The sequence below is a fragment of the Macaca thibetana genome, chromosome 3, assembly GCF_024542745.1.
Source record: "Macaca thibetana thibetana isolate TM-01 chromosome 3, ASM2454274v1, whole genome shotgun sequence".
Taxonomy (NCBI): domain Eukaryota; kingdom Metazoa; phylum Chordata; class Mammalia; order Primates; family Cercopithecidae; genus Macaca; species Macaca thibetana.
In genome coordinates, this window is record NC_065580.1 from 23,020,232 (window position 1) to 23,033,078 (window position 12,847).

The following is a 12,847-nucleotide window of genomic DNA, read 5'->3' on the forward strand; positions in this document are numbered from 1 at the left end:
AAACTGAATTCCTAGTCCTGGACGTCATTTGCTGGTCAGGAAGATGAGTTATTTTTTTTTTTTTTTTTTTTTTTTTCCCTGCCACACACTAAAGTTTTTCGCTCCAGAGAACATTATACACAGGGTTAACACGCTCAATTTACATTGTAGTTTTAAGTGTTTAAGATTTCCTGGAGGGCAGGAATAGAGTTATTCCACCGTTTTCAGCCCAGTAATACTGGATAATGGAGAGAGGGAGGATGAAAGGGAGGGAGGGAAGGGGAAGGGAAGGCAAGAAGGAAGGAATTCAAATCAAACACTCTTACTGTACATTTTTAGAAGCTGAGCAAGATGCCCTCCAAGATTATGTTTTTTAAAAAGTAAAGTTTTTTCCATTAATGGTGGTGCAGAAGCGACATAACCCCATCGAAACTACTCTCACTCTTCCTCCACTACTCCACTGTCTTGACCTCCCCTGGGTCCCCTTCACTCAGCCTCCCAGTCCCGCCCACTCCTCCACTCTGGACTCCCGGCAGCCTGTATACTGCGCATGCGCACTAGTGGCGCTCGCGCCGCGGACCCAGAGAGGGGCGTTCCGCGGAGGAGAAGAGGAAGAGGAAGTTGGGGGAGGGTCCTAGCGGGGAGTGAACCGGAAGTGTAAAGGTTCCTGCCTCTCCTCGGCCAGGCGGAACCTGCTCTGCTGGGCCCGGTGGCCGCAAAAGAACTTTCTTTCTCCCGCCCGAACGGTCGCCGCGGCCATCTGCCTCGCCCGCCTGGCAGCCTAACCTGCCTTCTCTTCTTCTCCTCTCCGGCTTCGCGCGGCCCTGCCTCCCTCTCGCCCGGCGGCATCCGCTTGCTGCTGCCACCGCCTCCTCATCTTCTGCCCGGCCAACCGGCCTGCCCCGCTGCAGTGATGTGCGACAAGGAGTTCATGTGGGCCCTGAAAAACGGAGACTTGGATGAGGTGAAAGACTATGTGGCGAAGGTAAGCGGGGATGAGAAGAGTAGGCGAGAACACGGAGGTGGGCTGGAGATGTGGCTGAAGAAGCTCATGGGAGCTGGACTGCGGGGATGGGGGTGGGCGGGGGGGAGAGACTTCCTGGGTGGAGGCGGCACCAAGGATAGAGGGGCGTCTAGGGAGGAGCTAAACTGAAAGAAGGGTCCAGGTAACTTGGTAGCGTTCTGTGTCAGGTAAGTGCTGTGTTAATACAGTCAGGCTCTACCTGACTTCTTGGCCTCTTGGGGGAGGGGAGGAATGGTGTCTGGCTCATCCAGAGTTTCTTCTGCGCACTGATCATTTGAGTTTGGCCCTCTTCTACACCAAAGTTTGAACCTTTCTTTGAATGAGGTCATTCTCCGTCTTGGACTTACCTATTACTAAATGAAGTAATCTAAGTAATTAGGAACAGTGGAACTTTTTTTTTTTTAACGCTGGGCCTGGTGTGAAGTTAAAGAATTCATTGACCGTGAAAAGAGTACCGAAAATAGCAATAGTTAAAATTCTGAAACTGGGTATCACTTCACTGTGGTGTCTTAACTTTGGGTGTGGCCTTTTTCCTTTCACCCACCACAACAAATGCATATTTGCTTCAAGTGGTAAGATTGTCAGCTGGCATCTGGGAATGTTTGAGATGTCTGAATAGTTTTTAAACAAGCATGTTAACTTCAGTTATTCCATTCTTCCTGATTTCACCTGAAATGCTTGCATATGTAGTAAATAGCAATGCAGTTTAGTGGCAGTGTATTTGGGGGGTAAAATCATAATGAAGAAAGCCAAAGTCAAACCTCAGCCCCAAATATAAAACTGCATCCACATTGTGGCAGAGTGGGAAACTTGAAATTCCAAGCTAGTCTGCCTTTCCATCCTGAAACTGTGCCTTTCTAATTATGAGAGAACTTAACATGTGATTTTAATTTAGTGATATCTAAAAAGAATTTTCCAAAGCAAGGATAATTTTATGACAACCATGGATGGCATCTTGCTCACCTTCTAAAAGTGTGAGAACCCAGTCTAGATTTTAATTCTTCAAAGAATACGACCTGACCTGGGTTTTTGCTTCAGAGACTGTGTTAGGAAGCAAGTAACCAGAAGCAGTTTCTTTAAACTTACAGGATTGTGTAGGGCAAACTGCTGATGGTTTTTGCTTTATTTAATGCCGTTACAATTTAGACTTTCTGGATACTGCTTACCTGCTTAGTTATTTGCAGTGGAGTTTTAGGACAGGCTATCTTCTAGATACTGCCTTCTCATCTGGTAGCCGACTGAAACTTGACTTTTTGGCTATTTCAATAAAAAGCTAAAAAGAAGAAATTATTTGGTACACTTACCAGTGGTGGGACACTGCAATACTCTGGAAGTGAGTGGACTTTTGTTTTCCTGTCATGGTGGAACCTAGGTTGTTTGATATACTTGAAATACGAAAATTGATTAAGTACTAACTGAACTTACAGCTACCAAAATAACACAATGTATTTAGTGTTTTCCTGACACATTATTTTATGTCATCCTTGTGAATATTGTGAAGTAAGTTCTATTATTGGTCCCATTTTACAGATTACTGAGATGCAGGATACTTAAGTTATGGAGATGGTATAGTGTGAAGCGAGAACTAAACTGCTGACTCCAAAACTGAAACTCTTTACCTGCTCCACGCACTCTCTCTCAGTCTAAGATCTAATTGTGAAAGCATATCATACGAAGATTTCTAGTAGGACATTCCCAAGGTCCACATTCAGGCAGGTAAATTGTGCCCAAAGAATTGTCAACTACACAAAAAAAGTTTATAAGAAAATATGTGCCAATAAAGATGGATTAATTTATTTCCAATTAGTTTTATAATTAAGTTAGGTTATCATGTTCAATTTGATTATTTTCCCTATATTACTACCATAGCCTGTCCTTCATTAATATAAAAAAATGTGCATAAGAGGGAGGGTTGACATTCAGAAAAAGCGAAAGGAAGTATTGAAAGTTGGACTCTGAAAAGATATGACTGTAACTGTAATGTAATCTGATGTACAGAGCATTGAGCTTTATCCTTTCTTAGTTTTGAAGATTTCATAAAGTATCTTTCAATTCATTAATGAGAAATAGTAACAAGCACTGAAGTTTGTACTGACTCAGCTCCCTTATGGTGCCTATTTATACTTTCAGGTCCTTATTACAGTTTCTTCTGCCCCACAGCTGTCTTCCCTGCTTCTTTATTGACTCACCTTTTTCATCTACCAATTTGTGAACACTCACTTTTTGAGTTTCTGTAACGTGCATCTATCTGAGTAGGCATGTACAAAGAAAATACCGAAGAAACACTTAGACCTGTGTAGTCATCATTCTCAGGGTGAGAGGCTATTTAAAAATCTCTCCTCAACATTCCTGTGAAGAGCTCTCATATTGTTAACATAAGAATCTACCTGTAAGAGTAAGAGAAGCGTTTTAGTATGGCCCTCCTCCTTCTCTCTCTGTCTTTTTTTTTTTTTTTTTTTTTTTTTTTGGAAACAGGGTTTTTTGTTTTTGTTTTTTTGGAGACAGGGTCTTTGCTTTGTCGCCCAAGCTAGAGTGCAGTGTCATGATCATAGCTCACTGTAACTTCAGACTTCTGGGCTCAAGTGGTCCTCCTGCCTCAGCCTCCTGAGCAGCTGGGACCATAGGTGTGCACCACAACACCCCGCAAATTTTATTTTTTGTAGAGATTGGATCTTACTTTGTTGCACAAGCTGGTCTCAAACTTCTAGTCTCAAGCGATCTTCTGGCCTCTGCCTCCCGAAGTACTGGGATTACAGGTGTGAATCACTGGGCCCAGCCCCTTTTTCCTTTATAAATTAGTATTTTTAAAAATCAATAATTACATTTTTCTACCTGCTTCTGACTTCTCTTGAAATTTGAAGTGTGAATATCCCTAAATCATTAGTTTTAGGTGAGTTCTTGAACTTAGAAAAGTCAGTTCACAGTTCCCAAACCACTGAAAATTGTGTTTTGAAATGGAAAAGACAGTATTTAGAGAAAAATTTAGATTACTACATTAAATGTTCATTTATAACTTTAAGTCAATACCTAAAGCAATTTTAAAGTCTTTCAGCACTATATTTGGCTTCTTGACTGACTTAAGGACCACATTTAGTTAATTCATTCATTTTTACTGGGCATCTTTCAGGTCTTAAACACTTTAGTAGTCTCAGGATGATAGTAAAGAAGTTGGGCACAATTTTCGGGAAACATAAACATCTATATTTAGCAGACCTACATGAAAAAAAATTCAGACTTTTATAGTAGTATGCAAATTATAAATAACGTCTCATTTTCATAAAATTCTGTTGTCCAACTGGAAAACAAGGGAAAGTCAGAAAATAAGGTATTCATGAGCAGCTATAAGAGATATTCATAGCCCCATTTTTGATCTGGATGTTTGTTTTGGGTGACATTATTTTTGACTTTGTCTTACATTTCTGCCTTTATGTTCTCCTGTTGGAGTTAATTCTAGTCTTACCTGAGTTTCAGACTGCATAAGCTCTGTTCAGACAAATTCCAAATTGAGCTGTTTTTCTCTCAAAAACTGTTTTTATTCCTATTGTGTCTTCATTTTGACTAATGGCATCATGACCCAACCATTTTCCCAAACTGGAAACTGGGAAATTTTCCTAGATTTCTGAGGGTTACCAAGACTACCTTCTTAGTCTCCCTCATCCATTCCTCACTCTCCTTTCTTCTTCTCACTACTTTAGATCAGTTACTGCTTCTTTCCAACCTGGACTATATTTTCTTTCTTGATTATTTTCTTATAGTCAAGAAAAATATAGTCCAGGCTGGAAAGAAGCAGGAAAAATTGACCCCTTCCTGGTCAGTTTACACAGTGTAGGTGGAGGGATCTCTTTATAACATGAATGTAAGCATGCAATCTTTTTCAGCCAGTCTCCTTCACTGCCCTTAAAATATTAATACTTCTGTGATTTCTCATTGCTTATTTTAAAAGGGCCAACTCCTGGTTGGTTTGGTGTACTAGACCACTATTATCTCATCTGGGCTTGCTTTTCTACACTTGCCTCTCTGTAAGCACTCTGCTCCAGATCCTACCATCCTGTTTCTTCTTTGTAGATCTTTTCATGTGTTCTTTCAACTCCTTGACCAAGTCTGCTCACCTCAGTCCCTAACCCCCAACCTGGTAAACTCCTGTTTACCCTCCTAGGTAAGTATCACCTCTTCCAGAAAAACATTTTGACTTCACATAGAGTGCTGCTGCTTTTACTGTTTTGCTCATCAGATTGCTGTGATTTTGTTTACATCTGTCTTCATTAGGCTCTGAACTCCTGGAGGGTAGATAATATATTCTTTTTCATCTTTCTGTCTCCAGCATAGCGCCAAGGAATTTTACCCATTAAAAGCATGTTTCTAGTAAGAAATTCATTTTATTCTTAACTTAGCAATAATTTCAACATACTTCTTTAATTACAGAATAATAATTACCATTGACTGGATGACTTACATTGTCAGGTACTAGAAAGCACTCTGCAAGATGTTTTAGCTAAGTTTTTATTTGCTTCTTACCACAGTGTTTCAGTATAGGTAATAATCTCATTTTAAGGGTGAAGAACCTGAGGCTTAGAGAACTGAAGTAACTTGACAGGGTCACAAATTAAGTAGCATAACTGGAATTTAAACCCAGAACTGTCTGAATCTATAGGCTCTGTGTGTGTGTGTGTATTTATAACCAGATCAGTTTGCTTTAAAATGGTTGTTTTTAGCTAACAGCACTTCGGAATTAAGAAAATGAGAAAGAGGCTTGTAAGAAGTAGGCACAACTAATTAGCTCTGACTGTGAATGAAGACAAAAATGGCGACCATATTTTAAAAATTGTAAATGTAACAATTCAGAAATAATTAGCATAGAGGCAAACATCTCTGTAAACTTAAACTCTCATCAGAGACTGTCATCACTCAAGACGTGTCCGTAAGAGTGACTGATAGCCTGCAGAATGTTTTTTTGTATTTATAGTCACATATAATCTTACCTTATAATTTATGTTCCTAATTGTGATCCTACACAGTCCAGAAAAGGTTAAATTTTGTTTGCCTTTTTAGAAAGAAAAATAACTAAATTATTGAGATTTATATTCATAATTATTTAAATAATACCAGTAACACTTTGAAAAAAGTGTGTTTATAAAATTTTATGTATTTGAGGATTGTGATGCAGTATACAGGTATTTCATTTACTTATCAACAGTAAGCCATGAGCATTATTAACAATGTTAACCCTATTTTAGAGATTTTAGAGGCAGAGATTAAATAACTTGCTCAAGATCATAAAGTTCTTAAGTGGTAAAGCTGAGATTTGAACTCACTTCCTTGGGTTCTGAAGGAGTTTCAAAGCCCCATGCTGTTACTACTTCAGCATACCCTTGACCTTCATTTCTCAATAAGGCCAGATAACTAGGGGAGTACTATAATATGGAGTAAATAGTAAAGATAAACAATCACAGCAGGATGGTAATTATACATTGAGACTACTAAAAGGTGAGCTTTGTGGTGGATTTTGAAGATCCAACGCCCTTACAGGTGAGTGCTTGTGAGTTGCCTTGATAAATAGCCCCTTATAATCTTCAGCAGGTCTAATAGATGTACTCTCTTGTTTACATGTACTTCTGTTTCACTTGCTGTGAAATAGAAGCCTGGTCTCTAACTTCCCTTTCTCTGTGGTTTCCTTTCCCTCCAGCCTCCATTCTAATTACATCTGCCATTGACACTCTAATAGACTTGAAAAGCAACAATTGTGCACCATGTGAAAGGATAGAATCTCTTGAACCTGAGAAAGATATCAGTTCTAATCTTTAGAAATTGCAAGAGTTATTGAGATCACTTTTCACTTTCCTAATAAAATAGCCAATTTAAAAGAGGCCCTGATTCAGTCTACTTCGCATTTATTGGTTTTAGGCAGCTTCCTTTTTTTCTTCTTCTTTAAATTATTAGTTTCTTTCTTATAAAAATATATCACTATGTGTTGCCCTTTCTACGGAAGGGCTGGTGACCCATTCAGAAAGCATATGTCAGCTTGTATAAGACACAAGTGTCCTCAGTAGACAGAGAAACTTTAGTATAGATTCTTTTCTAATTATTAATGATTTTAGTCTTTTTAAAAAATATATAAAATAGAGGAAGATCTTTTTTACATTGGAACATAAATGTTCATTCAGATGTACAGAGGCTATATAGAGTGTTTTGGTTTGAGATTCTAAGCATTGTCCTTTTATTAGCACAGATAATTAAAATTGTAATGAATTAAAGCTGATTTAAATTATGAAAATATTATGTGCTTGTTATTTTAAAAAGCAAAGCTGTATTGAATAAAGTAAAATATCCCATTGACTATTATTCCTATGTGGTTCCTCTCTTTAAAATATAAAATTGATTAGGTGTTTTTAAAACAGAAAAGAATAAAGAAGACAAAAATTGGCCAAAATTTTACTATTTAGATAACTCCTAACTTTTAAAAAGTAAAATTAAATTAATTCAGATATGGATTTTAAAATGCCACAGTTAGGACTGAAAGGTAAAGGTCTCCCCTTCCCAGTGCCTGTGAACAAATCAGCCATTCTTAACAGGTCCATGTAATTAATTTCAGAAAACCATTGAAAATTTACTTACTCATCTGTTTTTCCCACTTAAAAAGCTCTGTAAACACTTCTGCACTTTGCTTTCCACATTGAAGTGTATTTATTCTTCCCTTTTTAAATGGTGAGTAGTATTCCATTTTCTGGATGTTCATTTAACTATTCCTGTGTGATAAACATTTTGTTTCCAGTGAATCTTTGCAATTAAACAGGATTATAGTGATCACCTTTGTACATATACCTTGACAACTCTGGAGACTGTATCTGCATGACTGTCTTCATGAGTTTCATCAGCTTAGGCACACATTGGCAGACATAAAACTGATGGTCCCCTCACACCATCAACAGCACTGAGCATCATCAGACTTTTTAGATTTTGCCATTTGGATAGGTGAAAAATGATTGTTTATGTATTTTGTTTATTTTTCTTTTAGTTGGACTGTTTCTTATTGGTTTGTATAAACTCTATAAATTAGGGAAATCAGTTTTTTATCATGTTTTGCAAATACTGTTCCCAATTAGTCTCTTGACTTCATTTATTTTCTTGTTCTACAATGGTCTTTTACTTTTTGTGGGGTTAAATGTATCACTTTTTTTCTCTCATTTGTGACTTGGATTTTGTATCCTGTTTACAAAGACCTATTCTCCTCTGTAAAATTACAAATAAATTAGCTCTTCTGGAACTTCATTTTTTCTTCCATTTTGGACATTTGACCTTTCCATTATTTATTTTGAAGTAAGGCATGAAATAAGTATATAGTTTTTTTTGGGTTTTTTTTTTGACAGTTCTCATACCATTTATTATTATAGTTCCTCTTTACTAATAATTTGAACCATCATCTTTATCATAAACAGATTTCTTGCTCTTTTTCTATCTGTACCAAACTGATTTAATGATGTGCAGTTTCAAAGTATGTTTTAGTATCTCCCTCTCACATTCTCTTTAGGATTTTTGCAAGTGATTCGTTACAATTTTTTTTTCCCATAATCTCAAGAAAAATAGGATGATTTGAACCTACCTAAAACTTAACCTGTATCTTTTAATAAGCATTAAGCATTTTTTTTTTTTTCTGGAATGCTGGGATCATGTGATCTGTGGAACATAATACTTTAACTTTTAATTCTTTATGAATCATCTTAGGATAGGAGGTTGTCATGCACTGTGAGACTATGCCATGTCAAAGATTTGAAACAGAAGAAGTGTGTTTAGATAATCAAATCACAGCAAAGTTGGTAATTAAAGTTACTTTATGGTATTACATCAAAGGCCACCTTGTAATAAGAAAAATGACTGAAAGTAATTTTTTTGCAGCTATATCTTTACTAAATAATTCTGATAAGCTTAGAAGCTTGATTTTTTTTTTTTTTCAGTCCGCAGAAAATTACCATTGTAAAAAGGAGCTGTGATTACTGAAAGGAAAGAAACCAAAATGTAAGAAGCTGACCCAAGAAAGTGAAGGGCAAAGAGCCATATTTACCTTAAAGTTTCAGAGGCCCCAGGCAATAATTAATATGTATAAGTGTAACCTTGAGCTTCACGGAAAGTTTAAACTTGGTTACCTTTCCCTTATTTACAAAGTCAGAGACATGTATAACATATTTTAGGAAGATTTCAATTTGACATATAAAAAATAATGAGCATTTTGATACTTAGGCCTAAAGTAAGTATCTGAAAAATACTGAAAAATGTAGATAATAAAAAAAAAATTGTAGGCCAGGCATGATGAATCATGTCTGTAATCCCAACATTTTGGGAGGCTAAGGCAGGAGGATCTATCATTTGAGCCCAGGAGTTCAAGACCAGCCCGGGCAACATAGCAAGACTTCCATCTCAACAACAAAAAAATTATAGGTAGTAAACACTAAACATAGTACAATAGATGCTCATTATGGCGCTGTCCTTTAGGGATTTGGAATTGCATTATTGGTGAAACCATAGCATAGAAGCTAAATGTGTTGGCTTTGGAATTAGATCTTCCAGGTCTGGCCTTCTTACTAACTAGACACTCTGGGTGAATTAAGCACTCAGAGCTTGAGTTTCTTCAATTGGTGAAAATGGGAATGATTGTAATGCCTACATAAGAAGTGTAAGCTGTGTACCATTGTGCCTGACATATGGTAAGTGCTAGTAAATGTTAGCTGTTGTTACTAATCAGCATCCTCATAAATTTGTTTAGAAGCAAGATTACTTACAGAGCAACTAGTCCAGCTCCCTTATTTTATAGGTAAGGAAAAATTAGGTGTGAAAGCCCTTGACCAGTATCATACTGCTAATTGAGATTGAAATTTAAATGCAGTTTTCCTGAACTTGGATGAGGGTGGGTTGGTTGGTTGGTTGGTTGGTTTTCCACTACACCATTGTGTTTCCTAATGAAGTCATCTTATGCTAGATGTTACCTTTAATAAATTATTCTTTTTCGTCCTACTACATCTGCTTGGCAAATTTCTTCTTATTCTTGAAGTTTTATGTTCAGGTCTATTTTGTTCTGCATAACTTTCCCTGACTGCTTGTGCAATTTATCATTTCTTGGTGACATCTAATATAGAACTTGCTTGTTGTGTTTATGTTCTGTTGTAGTTTCTTAAATTTGAGAGCTTATGGGCTTCTGGCTCGACTAACAAGTTATTAGACTTGAATTTGAAAAACAGTGGCTTAATAAACTTAAATCTTGTTCTGTGCGGTATGTCTTTAATTTTTAAACTGCTAAAATGAGTTTCGTCTTAATGACTGGTTAAGAAAAAACCAAGGTACATTTCTAAATATGGATCAGTTATTACCATTTAGTCACTTAAATAGTGCCTCACAAACTTGAGAATTCAGAGGCTCTTCTCCACCGCCCCCTCCAGCCCCCTAAAAAAATGTCTGCAGATCCTTAAGCTACGGTGCTTATATTGGGGCATTTTTCTGTTGACAGGGGTCATAGCACTTGAAGCGTCTTCCTGTGCTTGAGGAGTTCCCTACTTACATAGTATGAATCTTGATCAAAGGCAAGGTCTGGTGCTCACCACAACAAAAGCCAAAAAGGGCAAATAAATTGCTTTCTCTTGCCCACACAGGAAAAGAGCTCATAACCCAAACATGACTAATGGGATGCATCTATCCAGAGCTGATACAAATGCTCAGGCACAATAAAAGATGTAGTGGCAACAGTAAAACACCACTTTCCGAAAACAGCAGAGGTCGTGATGTGCCACTTGTAGCATCTCTTCTGTGCCCAGGTGGTTCTTGTGACAGATTTTGATTTCACAGATAGTCCCAGACTTAATTTTTTTTTTTTTGACATTACAATGATGCAAAAGTGATACATATTCAGTAGAAACTGTACTTCAGATTTTGAATTTTGATCTTTCAGAATCAAAGCTTTCAAAGTCAAAATCATATCATTGCTTAGGGATATGCATTATGGTACTGTCATGGTGCAGGGAGCCGCAGCTCCCAGTCAGCCACTCAATCATGAGGGTAAATAACTGGTACTCTGCTGTGTATTGTAATGCCAGCTGTTTTTGACCAATGGTAGTGTTCTGAGCACATTCAAGGCGGGCTAGGCTAAGCTCTGATGGCAGTTTAGGTGTATTAAATGCATTTTCAATGTAACCCGATCATAAGTAGAGGAGCACTTGTATTTCTTGCTTTTAAGCATCCTTGTTTTCTGTCCATTTACTGAGTTTTGTTCTTCAGTCCTCCTCGCAGTTCTGGGAGCTACTTTTAATATCTGTTAATGTATTACATATCTATTAATCAGCCTAATTTGGTTTCTGTTGCTTGAAATTAAGAACCCTATACTAATTTTTACCTATTCATCTCACCTCATATGCTGTGGGTTTGTTGAAGATAGCAATTATCTTTGTATCCTCAATAGTTATCACATTGCCTGTTATCTGCAATACAGTTTGTTACATTTGTATTTAATTGGTATTTGCAGAAACTATCCCTTCCTTTGTTTTCAAAGTTGGTTTACCATACACTGCTTTATATGTTAACAGATGTTGTTAGTGTAAATGATGTTCTTTCATTTCCTCTCTTAGAAATAGTTCTAAATTTTCAAGCTCTTTGTTGTTTTAAACCCAATGAACTTTGTCCAACTTTCCACACTGTTGTAGTGACAGCAGTTGTATTAGTATAACAGCAACTTCCACGTGTAACCTCTCATGACTATCATTTTAGAATTTCAGTTAAGAATTTTTAACACTATACAGTCTCACTAAAAGTAAAGATAGTTTTGTGCATGCTTCCTTGTGAAAAATAAGAATCATCCGTGCTTTTTACCTTGGTATTAAGAAACAAATGTTAAAACCTATGCTTAACACCACGTTACTTAGAACAATATAAAAGCATATGGACCCTAAAACTAAGTCCTTAGAAAACATTTATTATTATTTATTATTTTCAAGTTCTCTATAAGAGATACTACACTTTCATTTTGGATTTCAGTAGACCTGGGCTTGATTCCCAGCTCTGTCCACTTACTAACCTTGACCATGTTATTCAATTTCATCAAACCTCAGCTTTGTATCTGTAAATAGGGATTGTGATAATAATTCATGTTGTGTCCAAGTTTTAAAAGATAATGTAAATGTAAAATTTGCAAAGCATTGCTTAATACACTGAAATTCTGTAGTATGTATTTGCTGTTTGTATTATTGTCTGTATAGATCTCAGAGGAGGATTAGAGAGGCCAATGCTTAATAGCAAGAGTTGGCAGACATGTTTTGTAAAGGGGCAGCTAGTAAATATTTTAGGCCTTGGCAGTCACACAGTCTCTATCATAACTATTCATCTCTGGTGTTGTGCAAAAGCAATCATAGATGATATGTCAACAAATGAGTCTGTCTGAGTTCCAATAAAACTTTATTTACAGAAACAGCATGCTGACTTTGACCCGTGAGCCATAGGGTGCACACCTCTACATAACATTGAAGTTAGTAAAACTACTTTGTCTACTATAAGTTTCACTTTATTCTCAAGTTTTTGAGATATAAAAAAATTAAAATGTATAATATAAAACTTATTTTGGGGGTCAGCATTTCCAAAAACATTATTCAGAAATCTTTATGATTGAAAGATGTTGGACTGGAAAAGCAAGGCATGGAAAGCTGCTTGTGGACAGATAGAAGAGAGAGGGAGTTTGAATGAAATTCTCTAAAAGAAAAAGCACAGAATTTTTATACTAAATTTGAACCTTAGGCAAGAGGCCTAGATTTCTGAAAACGAGGAATCATTACTGTAATATACAAACAGGAACTAATTTAGAGTCTTAAACTGAAA

General features: G+C 36.8%; 1 protein-coding gene across 1 annotated transcript in view; it reads left to right on the plus strand.

Moving 5' to 3' along the window:
* Positions 1-535: 535 nt before the first annotated feature.
* The window catches only part of MTPN (myotrophin), a 49,550-nt gene continuing 37,238 nt past the window's right edge, over positions 536-12,847 (plus strand). The window contains exon 1 of the mRNA XM_050782432.1: positions 536-964. Within this exon, the coding sequence (XP_050638389.1) occupies positions 893-964 (72 nt within the window). The 5' untranslated portion in view covers positions 536-892. The remainder of the gene's footprint in view (positions 965-12,847) is intronic.